Here is a 12741-nt window from a genome sequence, read left to right as displayed (position 1 = left end):
TGTTGCACAATGGCAGGCTGGCCCTGGAAGTGGTCACATCCTGCCATATCACGCAGGGGTTCAAAGGAGACTGTGGTGTCCCCATTACCTACAACAATGAATTGATGTGTTTTCATAAGCTTAATATGGTTCCTTAATATCTACATAGGAGCAGGCGCCGCCCTGCAGGCTGTCACGAATCCCTGTCACCAAAGAAGGAAAAACATAAAGGGAAACATAATTGCAACTGGTAATGACATACTGCAGTCTGCAGCCTCACCACTAGATGACACAAAATCTTACATGCTCTAACTTTAAGATAACCAAATCAATATGCAGATCCATATTGGATTCATATCCATATTGCAGCAGTTGCTCCTTTCCAGTTAAAGCAACAGGCGCACAAAGCAATGATTTCTTGGAGACACGAAGATGGTTACTTTTACTTTTGTTATCTGCCGTATTTTTGGATGCGAAACTTTAAGACACTTGGCGACCCCTTTCACTGTCCTTCCGCTTTGTCCTCTGACTTGAGGGATGATGAGAGTCTATCCCACCATTCATTTGCAAGGTTGGGTTATGCACTGAGCAGATTGCCGGTCCATCACAGGACTAAAATGTACCCATATTTACACTTAGCTATGATTCTGAAGTTTGAGCATGCCCAAAATTCCATGACTTAGTAGGAACACCCTGATATCTGGTTGTGAAAAGTTATATTTTGCTGTTACACACCATTACAATCAACTCGATTCGACTCTGGAAGCATGCTCTGTTGCCTCATTTTGCCACGAAACCATCCCAGTCCTGGATGGTAAACACCCAAACAGACGCCCAGTCCATCCCCATGTATCGAAAGTAACAAGCTATCTGCTGTAGCGAAACATGCGTCTCCTTGTCGTTCTCCAGTTGTTGGGATCCTTAACACTCAGGCACCTACGACATGCTGGATCATGCACTAAGAAATGTGCCACATGGCCAAAATGTGAAAGTTGATACTCTGTCACAATGCACATAATACTACCCATCTGAATCTCCTTAACTGCTCGTTTGGCACAAAGTCATTTCAATGGTATCCAACAATCCCAGAGACCTGTTACCAAAGATATCTAGTTGTCATCTTACGAGGTCTGTTAGAAAAGTATCTGACCTTTTTTTTTTTTTTTTTTTTTTGAAAAAACCTGATGGATTTGAATCACGTGTGCTTGCATGAGCCAACCTTGAACCTTCGTGTGCATGCGTAAATTTTTTCACGCCTGTCGATTGCGTCATTTGCTGGCAAGCAGCCTTTGTGTGAGGTCGTGTGTAGTGCTCTCGCGGATTTTCTTTGCAAGGAAAATGACGGAACAACTGGAGCAGTGCTACTGCATCAAATTTTGCCAGAAACTGGGCAACAGCCAGGTGGAAACCATTCGGAAGATTCAGACGGCTTTCGTGGCTTTACAGTCATGTGACTATCCGAGACATTGTGGAAGAGGTGGGCATCATTTTTCGGAGTCCAGCATGTCCTGTGAGACTTCAACACGGAGGTGCTTTTGCTCCGCCGTCAGCAGCTTCAGCACGAATTTCACTGCAACTCTTTTCATGGCCAAATCTTCTGTCACAGTGGAATGTGCCAAAAAAGTGCTGATGTCCACCTCTCCCGCAATTTCTCGGATAGTCACACGACGGTCCCGCATCACCACAGCGTTCACTTTGGAAATGATCTGGTCATTTCAGCATGTTGATGGCAGACCGGAGCGTGGCTCGCTCTCCACTGTTGTGCGGACGTCTTTAAACCGGTTGTACCGCTCCTTAATCTGTGTGATGCCCATAGCATCGTCACCGAAAGCCGTCTGAATCATCCACATGGTTTCCACCTGGCTGTCGCCCAGTTTCTGGCAAAATTTGATGCGGCGCTGCTCCAGCCGTTCCGCCATTTTCCTTGCAATGAAAATCCGTGAGAGCACTACACACCACCTCACACAAATGCTGCTTGCCAGCAAATGATGCAATCAACAGGCATGAAAAAATTCACGCATGCGCATGAAGGTTCAAGTTTGGCTCATGCAAACACACGTGATTCAAATCCATCAGGTTTTTGCAAAAAATAAAAAGTCGGATACTTTTCTAACAGACCTCGTAGATCACTGGTTTGTGTCTCACAACTATACAGTAAGACAGGAAGCAAGAGGACCCTGACAGGTTGGAGCTTGTTGTCCTGCAAAGATATTGGCACTGTCCAGTGACCTCATGACTCCATAAGTTCATCCCAGACATCTGTCTATGTTAAACTCTGAGGCTGAAGAGATACAAATGTTATTGTCAACAAAAATGAATGTCTCTACAAGTTCGACATGGTTACCACACACAGATAGACTTCATCCTGATGCAGGACAATCCCAAACCCAGACGCTCCGACCACTGCAGACTGAATGTCCTATTGAATCATCTCAATTTGGGTTTGGGTTGTCTGAGTGATGCTGGATTAACGCTGATTGATTTGGCTTGAGTTTGATGGTGGTTTAACATGAGTTTTACTCATCACATTTATCCACCGTGGATTTAACTATAATAAAATGTTGGGAATTTGATCAAACCAGTAACCATTTCACTCCTATCAAGTTTACAACATGTTTTTCCTCTCTCCTTTTTGCAGCTCAATCAGGTTGGTGAGGATCCCCTGAAGCGGCCGGTTGTGTACGTGAAGGGTAACGACGCTGTGAAGCTGATGAACATCGTCAACAAGCAAAAAGTGGCCCGTGCTCGGATACAACACAGACCGCCGCGGGTAAGGACACACGCCAAAGCCACATGCGCTCGGTGCCGACGAGGCACATGTGAGGAAGACGGAGACGAGGCCGACATGTTTGCGAGGCCCACGCTTTGAAAAGTTTTTACACGTGAAGACAAACGAAAATTCCAGCTGTGAAACTTGAGCCTTTCCTTTCTTCTCCCCTCGGCTGCCCCGAGGCCGAGGACTTTTGCACTGTGAGAGATTAATATCAGCCACTCAAAGAGCTGTTTGTTTTCTCTGAATATTTCATCAGAGACCATCACAGTTTGAGGTCAGATGTTAAAAGCCTAAAAGAAAGAACCGTCTGATGAAAGCTTTTCTGACGGCATTGAACAAATTTAGCTTTGTGATCACTGACGTTTTCTGAAGTTTATTTTGTCTTGCATGCAAAAATTTTCAGTCCCCCCCCTTTAGTAACTCGTTTAACAACCAGCAGACAGATGAAGACGTGACCTCCTTGTTGAAGTCAAATATTACCAACCTACCTTCTCTGGCTTCCTTTTACTTGTTCCATACTGTTACCTTTTTACCATACAGGCTATGTTTTCACTCACGAGTTGAATTTTTAGCATGTTTGATCTAAAACTGTTGCAAAAATTTTAACAAACCCTACCAACAAAGTTGGGTCTGACTTGGAATTTATACAAATATACACTACTCACATTTATTAAAGGAGCAGGTATGTTTTTGTACTTTTGACAGGATTATCAGGAGTATGACAAATCCATGCTAGAGGAGGGCATACATCTTATTGATTCATGTTTAAATTTGGTTTAATAAATGTTTGTTGGCATACCGAGCAGTTTTGTTATGGGGTAATTTTTAGACTTGATTGATTTGGGTTATTTTGTGTATTTTAATTGTAAGACAAACTGCCAAATCACTCAATTCTCATATGTATTAATTAATAATTGTGTATATATATATATATATATATATATATATATATATATATATATATATATATATATATATATATATATATATATATATATATATACAATTATGTGCATTCACTTGCAATTATATAACATAACCTAAAATTTGTACCTGCTCCTTTAAGAAATGTCAGTAGTATATTTTGTGGAAGATCAGTATTGTGAAAATGTTTTAGTCTTTTTACTGTATTTTAACCCATATGGGCCCAAATTCAAAATTATTTCCAGACTAGGCAAATTTTGATCATATTGCCGATATAGCATTGTCATTTGTTTATTTTGAATAATATGGAACAATATTACAGTGGTACTAAAGAAATTCTATTTTTAGGATTTAAAAAAATCTACAGCTTTAAAGCTATAGGGCCTTTTATTTTTCTCAAAACTGAGAAAATTTAGTTTCTACTGAAATCCAAATGCCGGTTTATTTTTGAGACATGTTGCAAAATTACAGCTCATTTTAATGAAGAGGACATATTTATCTTGAGGGGACTCAACATGGGAATTCCATAGTGAATATTGTCTTTTCCTGCTTTCATGCAGACTAACTATAGGAGGAAACGCATGTGCTCATGTACAAGGTTTTGAGATTACCTGTGACCCATCTTGCATTAACATCCATAACATTTCTTGTAAATTACTTCCAAATCTGCCAACTGTTGGTCATAGCATCTGATCCCTTGAATTTCTCCCCCTCAGGGGTTGAAATTCTAAATTGTTTCCAGACACATGAATTTGATCATATTGGCAATATTATATTATGAATCCCTTATCGAAATGCTAAGGAATAAAATTATAGTGATGCCAAAGAAAATTATTTTTATGACTTATATCTTAAAAAATCCAGTGGCACTGTACATTTAAGATTTGGTTCCACAACCTCTGATGGTAATAAATGCATCAAGCCTGCCATTTGTTATGACCAAATTGTCTTTTGTTACATAGTATGTTTGGACAGAACTGTAAATTCATTGACTAGCATTAATCATCAGCCAATCCACACACCAGTGAGTGAAATAAACATCATGATGCATGTATTAAAGGGGTCATGTGATGCTAAATTATTAACTACAATTTACAGCTCAATATTTGCATTTCTATTACTGTTTACATATTTTTATTCCATGTAGAAACTACCCTTCTGTAACTCAAAATAAGAGCCTGAAATGGCTCACTTTAGATTTTATGAACATATGTCACAGACCGATTGCTCCATGTGACGCCTCTCTGAGTGGGGCGGGCATGTGCTGAGCAGCAGTTCCTTTCTTCTTAAAGCAAAAGCTGTAGAAATGGGTGGTTTCTTTGAAAACAGTGGCATATTTTGACAGCAGTCTGATATAAACACCTGTTGACTTGTATTAGCTTGCAGATAAGGTGTGTCACATAACCCTTTTCACGTCTCGCATGCTATGCGGCGATTACGTGATGGATTTGCTTTTTGTGTTCCACAGCAGCCTACAGAATATTTCGACATGGGCATCTTCTTGGCTTTCTTTGTGGTGGTGTCACTGGTTTGCCTCATTCTGCTCATCAAGATCAAGCTCAAGCAACGGAGAAGTCAGGTCAGTGTCTTCAGAGACATCATCAGAGCGGGCAACAAACAACTTGAATCGCTTTCTTCATTACAGCACGTCTGTCTCATCCCACACTGTACACGTGCACAAAGCCATGCCTTGTTTTTCCAGGCACTGAGTCGGGCGACAGTAGCCGCACTGCTGATTGATTCCTCTCATGTGTTGACAAAAAGCTTTCAGTGGAGGCTTACATCGGAATCAGGATTAGCATTTAATTAGAGGTGAAGGAGACGAGCGCACGGAGACGTCGTGAAGGAGTAGAAAACCTGTAGCAGCGTCTGTTCAGGCAGGTGTAATCCCACCTCTGTGCTCGTTGTAATGCAGCAACCTTTTCCAAAATCTTTGAAAAGAATGGGAGTTTAAATACATGAGGCGAGGAGAGTGAAAGAACTTACCCTCATTACGTCACTAAAGTGCCTTTGAGCAATTTTTCAGTGTGCGGTTGAGCAGTGCTATTTTGTTGTTGCTTTAAATTAAACTGTAGACTTCTGTAACGACGTGTCTAAACGTATCTTCCCCACACAGAGTTCAATGAACAGAATGGCCATCCAGGCTCTGGAAAAGATGGAGACGCGCAAGTTCAAGGCCAAAGGAAAGGGCCAACGTGAGAGCAGCTGTGGGGTGTCTGATTCCCTGAGCAGCAGCTCCACCTCAGACTGTGCCATCTGTCTGGAGAAGTACATCGATGGCGAGGTAAGACACGTTTGCCGGACTCCGACTTACACATCAGCTACTTTAGTCTAAGTCTGTTCAGACAATGCTTCAGCAGTAAAATGTGGCTGGTGGTTGCTATGCTAACTCCAACCGTGAAATACAAATGTCTGGTTCCTGTATTCTAGACAGTTCTGCTCATTCTTGTATGTACACCTTGGACGCTCTTTTCCCTTAAGAACTGCCTTAATTGTTCATGGCATCCATTCAAGAAGGTTTGGGAAACATTCCTCAGAGATTGTGGTCCATATTGGCATGATGGCAGAACGCAGTTGAAGTATCGTTGCACTACTCGCCTCAGTTGTCAGTACTGCACAAGGCAGGATAGATCCATGCACTCCTGTGGTGTACAGCAAATTCTGACCCAACAATCTGAACGTTGCAGCAGAAATCGACTCATCAGACCATGCAATGATGTCCCTATCTTCCATTGTTCACTTTTGGTGAGCTAATGCCCATGGTAGCCTCAGTTTCCTGTTCTTAGGTGACAGGAGTGGTGCCTGCTGTGAGTTACTGGTGCCCGGCAGCTCCAGCCAGTCTGGCTGTTCTTCCGTGCCATCAGCAAGGCATACTGGATGGTCCTTCTTTGCAGACCATTTTCTCTACAACCTAGAGATGGTTGAAAATCCCAGTAGATCAGCACTTTCGGAAATAGTTTTAATCAGTCTATCTAGTTAAAAGTATTTAAGATACTGCCAACCAACAAACTTGCATGAGGTCACAGAGGAATCTGGCAATGCCTACATCTTTGCAGGAGAACATATGTCTAAATCTTTAGCATCTCGCTGCTTCCTGTCTTACTGTTTGGTTGTGAGACTTGGATGCTAACCAGTGACCTAAGGCGACGGGTGGATGTCTGGTACCAGGTCCCTTCAGTGCATCCTCGGGTACAACTGGATTGACTTTGTGTCAAATGAGCAGCTACATACACTACGGTCACTTTAGCTACAAATGACTGTGACAAGCATTTGGTATTTGTCACTTGGTAGACGTTCCCGTGGCGTCACCAACTCCTGTTTACTTGCCACTAATGTGTACAATCATTAATGATAGATTATAAAGGAAGGAAAAACCCAACACTTACACATGAGTTTTTCCTTCATTCTTGACTGCTTACCCAAAGTTCACTTGATTTATTTCAGTCCAACATCTTTCACAGTGACTTTCCTGTTAGCCTGCTAATATCTCCGTCAGATGTCTTCTAAATCAATTCAGTGGTGTTATCTGGTTACAAAAACAGTATTTTTAGATTTGGAAGTGTTTATTTCTCACTAGATGTTCAAAATATATGAGAAAAATGTCTAACATATTAGATTTATACAAAAATAAAGTTGTTTCAGAGCATTTTCTGCCATCTCGGTTTATTTAGTTCAAGTGGTTGACGTCACGCTGCCTTTTTACTTGGATTGGCAGTCACCATATCATGCCGCTCAGCATTTGCATAAAATAGACTTCTGGTCTATTTTGGCCCCGTCTAGGACAAGATGAGGAGTGTCACTTGAACTGTGAGGGAGCTTCGACATTTTGGTCATGTGGCGGTATAGATGCATAATCTGGATGCTGAGGACCCCAATGGCTAGAGCATGCAGCAAGGCCAAGGGAACACCCACATATCACCTGGCTGCAGCAGATAGATGGTTATTTTAAAGATGTAGGGGTGTGAATTGTTCTGTAATTTATGTGTGTAGCATGGCCCAAGCAGAGGGTCACCCCGTTGAGTCTGGTCTGCTTGAGGTTTCTTCCTCAGAGGGAGTTTTTCCTTACCACTGTTGCTCTGGGGGTTGGTAAGGTTAGACCTTACCTGTGTGAAGTGCTTTGAGGCAACTCTGTTGTGATTTTGCGCTAAATAAATGAAAATAAAATGAAATTGAAAATTGTGGACTGTTTTTCCACCTGGGTTGTTGCCATTCAGGTTCTGTGGTGTCATGGATACAGCAAAGAGCAGCACCAGCCAATGCTCACAGACTTCACTTAAGTCCATCTGGCCCAAACGTCCATGCCACATTCAAAGTCACTTAAATCACCAGCAACAGCATAATTCAATCTGAAACCTAAATTCTAGATCAGTTCTTTAGAGATCTAACATTTCCAATGTGCACTGGATTGTGCTTCCCATTGTTGCAGACCGTTCGGTCTGCGACACCAGTTTCACTGCGTGACTTTGTGTAGAAGTCACTGTTGTTGTGGTATGTATGCGGGAAGGTGATAACGTTGGGAGTTTGAGGATTTACTGGAGCAGCATTACTCATCTGTATTCTGGGACGTTAGCTGGACAAAGCACAAGTGCCCCAGCAGGTTTGTTTTTTTGGTGTGGTTCTGAGTGTCTTTGGTAAAGAGCAGAAGAAAACAACACAAAGCTCGGCGTCAGGATTGCACAGAGGAAGTGGTGCTACAAAAGACTGAATGGCATCAAAGAGAAGCGCTGGTGGAAAACAGCCCAAAGATGACTCACATTAAGCCACATAGCAAAGTGTTTACAGCAGCCAAGGAGCTCTCACTGGAAAATATCAGAATTCATATTCAAAATACATCTGCGCTCATCTTCTGGAATTCCTTGAAGCCAAGATACAATGTGAATGTGAAGCATCGCCTTCTTTTCATATCAATCCTCAGGTGTAAGCCTGAGTTTTGTTTTACTTCCGAAAGTGGAGCCACTGAGCATCATTTGTACTGAGCCACAAAAAATACATAAACAGTCACCACCATTACTGAGGCTTCTTTGGAGCTGTGCTGCCACCTTGTGGTCACTCATTTCAGCAAGTCAACTTTGAGACTTGCTGAGACTATAACAGTTCTAAATATAGCTTTTGTTTTTTTGTTTTGTTTTGTTTTTAATATTGATACACTGCAAATGTTCTTACCAACATATAAAAATTAGATTTACAAATGTTAGATCATTTCTTATTTTAAATGTTTGAATGCTTCTTTCTAGAGTTGACAGACTTAATTCAAGACATCTTGTCAAGTGAAATTATCAGTCCATGCAAGATAATTTCCCTCAGATTTAGTGTTTTTACCTTGTTTTTAGACACCACTTTTTTTTGCAGTATAATCACTGTGTTCCATTTTGCTGAGGATATTTTTGTCCTGCATCTGTTCCTGACTTCTCGGATCATGAGCACCATTGCTTCAAGAAACCACACTAATAATAATTTTGTGTATGTTGCACTTTCTGGAAAAGTTTTCAAAGTGTTCTCTTTGATCAAATGTCAACACACAACCCCAATTCCAATGAAGTTCGGACGTTGTGTAAAATGTAAATAAAAACAGAATACAATGATTTGCAAATCCTCTTTAACCTATATTCAATTGAATACACCACAAAGACAAGATATTTAATGTTCAAGAATGGGAAAGAATTCCACCTACAAAGCTTCAACAATTAGTGTCCTCAGTTCCCAAATGCTTATTGAGTGTTGTTAGAAGGAAAGGTGATGTAACACAGTGGTAAACATACCACTGTCCCAGCTTTTTTGAAATGTGTTGCAGGCATCCATTTCAAAATGAGCAAATATTTGCACAAAATAATAAAGTTTATCAGTTTGAACATTAAATATCTTGTCTCTATGGTGTATTCAATTGAATATAGGTTGAAGAGAATTTGGAAATTATTGTATTCTGTTTTTATTTACATTTCACACAACGTCCCAACTTCATTCGAATTGGGGTTGTAAAATGATAATAATACATAAAAACATATTATGCATGTTTGTATACACAAAGGGACTGACTTTCTCTTGGTGAAAAGGTTCTGTGTAGCCTGGAATAGAAGTCATGAAATTTGGGGGTTATTCTGTTCTTTTCACATTTGACCATTTTGTCTTATGTTTGGGTTCCAGGAGTTGCGGGTCATCCCCTGTGCTCACAGGTTTCATAAGAAATGTGTTGACCCATGGCTGCTCCAGCATCACACTTGTCCTCACTGTAGACATAACATCATTGGTGAGTTGGTACATAAACTGTATTTTGCTTTGAATTGTAATGTAAGTGTCATAAACACACATTTTCATATCTTAGACTGGCAGGTTTTCTGGTTTTGTTCAATAGCACCATTGTTGGAGAGTCTGACCTTGTTTCTCTTAACAGAACAAAAGAAAGGCAACCCAGGCCCGGCATGTATTGATCCCAGCAGCACAGTCCATGGCCGGCAGCAGAGGGTGGTGCTGCCGGTTCATTATCCTGGCAGGGTGCATCGTGCTGGCCAGATGACTGCTTATCCAACTCGCACTAGCATGGACCCCCATGGCAATCCCATCACTATGCTCACTGTGGACCAGCACCCAGATCCTCAAGGTTTGTACCCGTCCCCGTCCACATCTGCCTTCCTCCGGAGCTACCACCCTGCCCTCCATCTGGACCACTCACTCAACCCACACCACTGTGGACTAGAACACCGGGGACCCCCTGCCTACCCAACGCAACCACATCATGCTGCATTTAAACGAACCAAGTTCCACGGTCGCAACTTCTCACGAGCAGCCTGCTTCTCGCAGTACGAGACGATGTACCAGCACTATTATTTTCAGGGGTTGACATTCCCTCAGCAAAGTGAGGGGAGTCCAGGCCCTGCAGTGGCGGGGCAGCTTGGTGGGGGCGGGGCGATTAAGGGCCACCACAGTCGGGCCTTCCAGCAGGGGCTGCTATACCCCACAGTGGTACATATGGCGCCTGCCTCTACTTCGCGGATAGGTGATACTGGTAGCACCTCTGGCCTAAGTTGTTACCATGGCCACCGCTCAGTGTGCAGCGGTTACTTGGCCGACTGTCCTGGAAGTGACAGCAGCAGCAGCAGCTCAGGCCAGTGCCACTGCTCCTCCAGTGACTCCATGTTGGACTGTACTGAGGTCAGCAACCAAGGGGTGTACGGCAGCTGTTCTACCTTCCGCAGCTCACTGAGCAGTGACTATGATCCTTATGTCTACCGGAGTAAGAGTCCATGCAGGGGCTCTGCAGGTGAAGCTGGGGCCACGGCATACACCACAGTACCTGCTGAGGACTCCTCGTCTTCAGCTCCTTTGGGACATGACTGCCTCCAGCTCCCTCCTGGAGCTTCGGGATATAATTCGGGGGACCACCTCTCCAACTGCAGCTTGGAGCCGAACTATAGCAGTCGCTCATCACTGGAACCCAGGGAGAACAATAACACTAGCACTACCTCAGCCAGGGCTCAGGAGGCCTGTGGAGCAGACAGGAAAAAGGGGGAGCAAGGGCAGTCGGGGGAGCTCGGGCCTGCAGCCTGTAGCTTCTGCTTTGATGTGCTTCCTCCGAATGTGGAGTGCCAAGGGCAGGACTTAGACCAAGCTGGGCCTCTGGCCTCAGGACGCTGTCACATGGGGGCAGACTTTCAGAGCTCCACATTGAAGAACTACTTTGCTCCCGAGCACATGTGCGCTTCCTCGGAGCAGGTGAGCTATGAAGGGCTGCCTTGCTGTTTCTACAAAGAGATGAAGGTCCACAGGGACTCGACAGGCCACTACACCGAGGACTATGCAGTCAATGTGCAGTACGCCGACTCGGAGCCCTGTTCTGGACAGGGCTGCTGCGAATTCAACCAGAGAATTCCCATTATTCCCGAGGACACGGACTGTGAATTGGGCACAGGGACGGTGACTCAAAGTAGTTTAACGCCCTCCAGTGTGAGAACAGAAGCAGAGATGCGGACAGAGGATCAGCATGAGCCCAGGGAAGGATATTTCACCTCAGGATATTTTAGAGGTCAACCAAACCCTCAGGAGGAAGAGATGAAGACTTTCTTCCATCCTCAGCTCTCTGCCAGCCCCAATGCATTAGGAAGTAGTACTGCAACAAACGAGGGAGGACTTAGTATATCAGCTTGAGCTTAAAAAAAAAGAAAAAAGAAAGGATTTCGTCAAGTGTGTTCGGTACGGTACCAGTCAGTCGATTATCAAAACCCTGAGATGCCTTGTAACTTTGCTCAGTGAGCTCTGAATGTTATCTTCTACTGAAACTGTTATTTCTAGATTCACAACCATCACATTCATTCCTGTGTCAACATTTGTTTCAGCACCAAACTAGGCTACCACAGCACCAAGACAAAGTTACACTACAAGTGTGGATAGAGGTTAACTGAAAGTACAGTGGCCAAGAAAGAAAGAGGAAAAAAACAAAACAATTTTGCTCCTTCCTGATTTCTCTTGTTTTCTAGGGTTTGTTTTTTGTCTCAGATGTTCCTGATAATATGACAAAGACGACCTGAGAAAACACAAAATCGTTTTTAAATCGTTTCATTAAGTGATGGGGAAAAACGTTATCCAACACCAATGTACAATGTGTTAGCCATGTGCAACAACCTGTAAGATAATAAGCAACAGCGCCACCTTCATCTCAGACACTCAAAGCCCAATACTGCTTCTGACATAAGTCTTACACTTTAGAAATGTAGCCCACTTATTTTTCACAGAATTGCTTAATGAAGCCACAGTCAGTGATTTGAATCCGAAGTGATTGTATAAGGGCTTTAAAATAAAGTAACTGCACTTGAGCTGAAGATTATGAACTACTAACATTTTAGAATTTTCCAAGAGAAAGAACAACAGTTTTTGGCCAGTATGGCAAGTCTTTCCCTGAATCAGCAAACCGTCCCCACACAGTCACGCAGTGCTGGCCCATTGGCGTATTTTCTTATAGTCCAACACTTTGGGATCCATGTCTCTCAAAGAGTTCATTCCATTTTGCCCGCATTGCCCTGAAAATTATCCAAGGAAGAGTTCGGAGTGGCTCATTACTGTCATTCTAGCCAGTA

General features: G+C 42.9%; 1 protein-coding gene across 2 annotated transcripts in view; it reads left to right on the top strand.

Annotated features, from left to right (window-relative positions):
- Positions 1 to 12088, top strand: part of znrf3 (zinc and ring finger 3) — a 161785-nt gene extending 149697 nt beyond the window's left edge. The window contains exons 4-8 of one of the 2 annotated variants that reach the window (XM_034170858.1): positions 2618 to 2749; positions 5148 to 5255; positions 5793 to 5960; positions 9818 to 9920; positions 10065 to 12088. In XM_034170858.1, the coding sequence (XP_034026749.1) occupies positions 2618 to 2749; positions 5148 to 5255; positions 5793 to 5960; positions 9818 to 9920; positions 10065 to 11815 (2262 nt within the window). In that variant the 3' untranslated portion in view covers positions 11816 to 12088. Of the gene's footprint in view, positions 1 to 2617; positions 2750 to 5144; positions 5256 to 5792; positions 5961 to 9817; positions 9921 to 10064 lie in introns of both variants that reach the window. The other variant, XM_034170857.1, reaches the window with a different exon arrangement.
- Positions 12089 to 12741: the final 653 nt, after the last annotated feature.

This window comes from Thalassophryne amazonica, chromosome 5 (assembly GCF_902500255.1).
Source record: "Thalassophryne amazonica chromosome 5, fThaAma1.1, whole genome shotgun sequence".
NCBI lineage: Eukaryota > Metazoa > Chordata > Actinopteri > Batrachoidiformes > Batrachoididae > Thalassophryne > Thalassophryne amazonica.
This window is presented reverse-complemented; position numbering and strand designations above follow the sequence as displayed.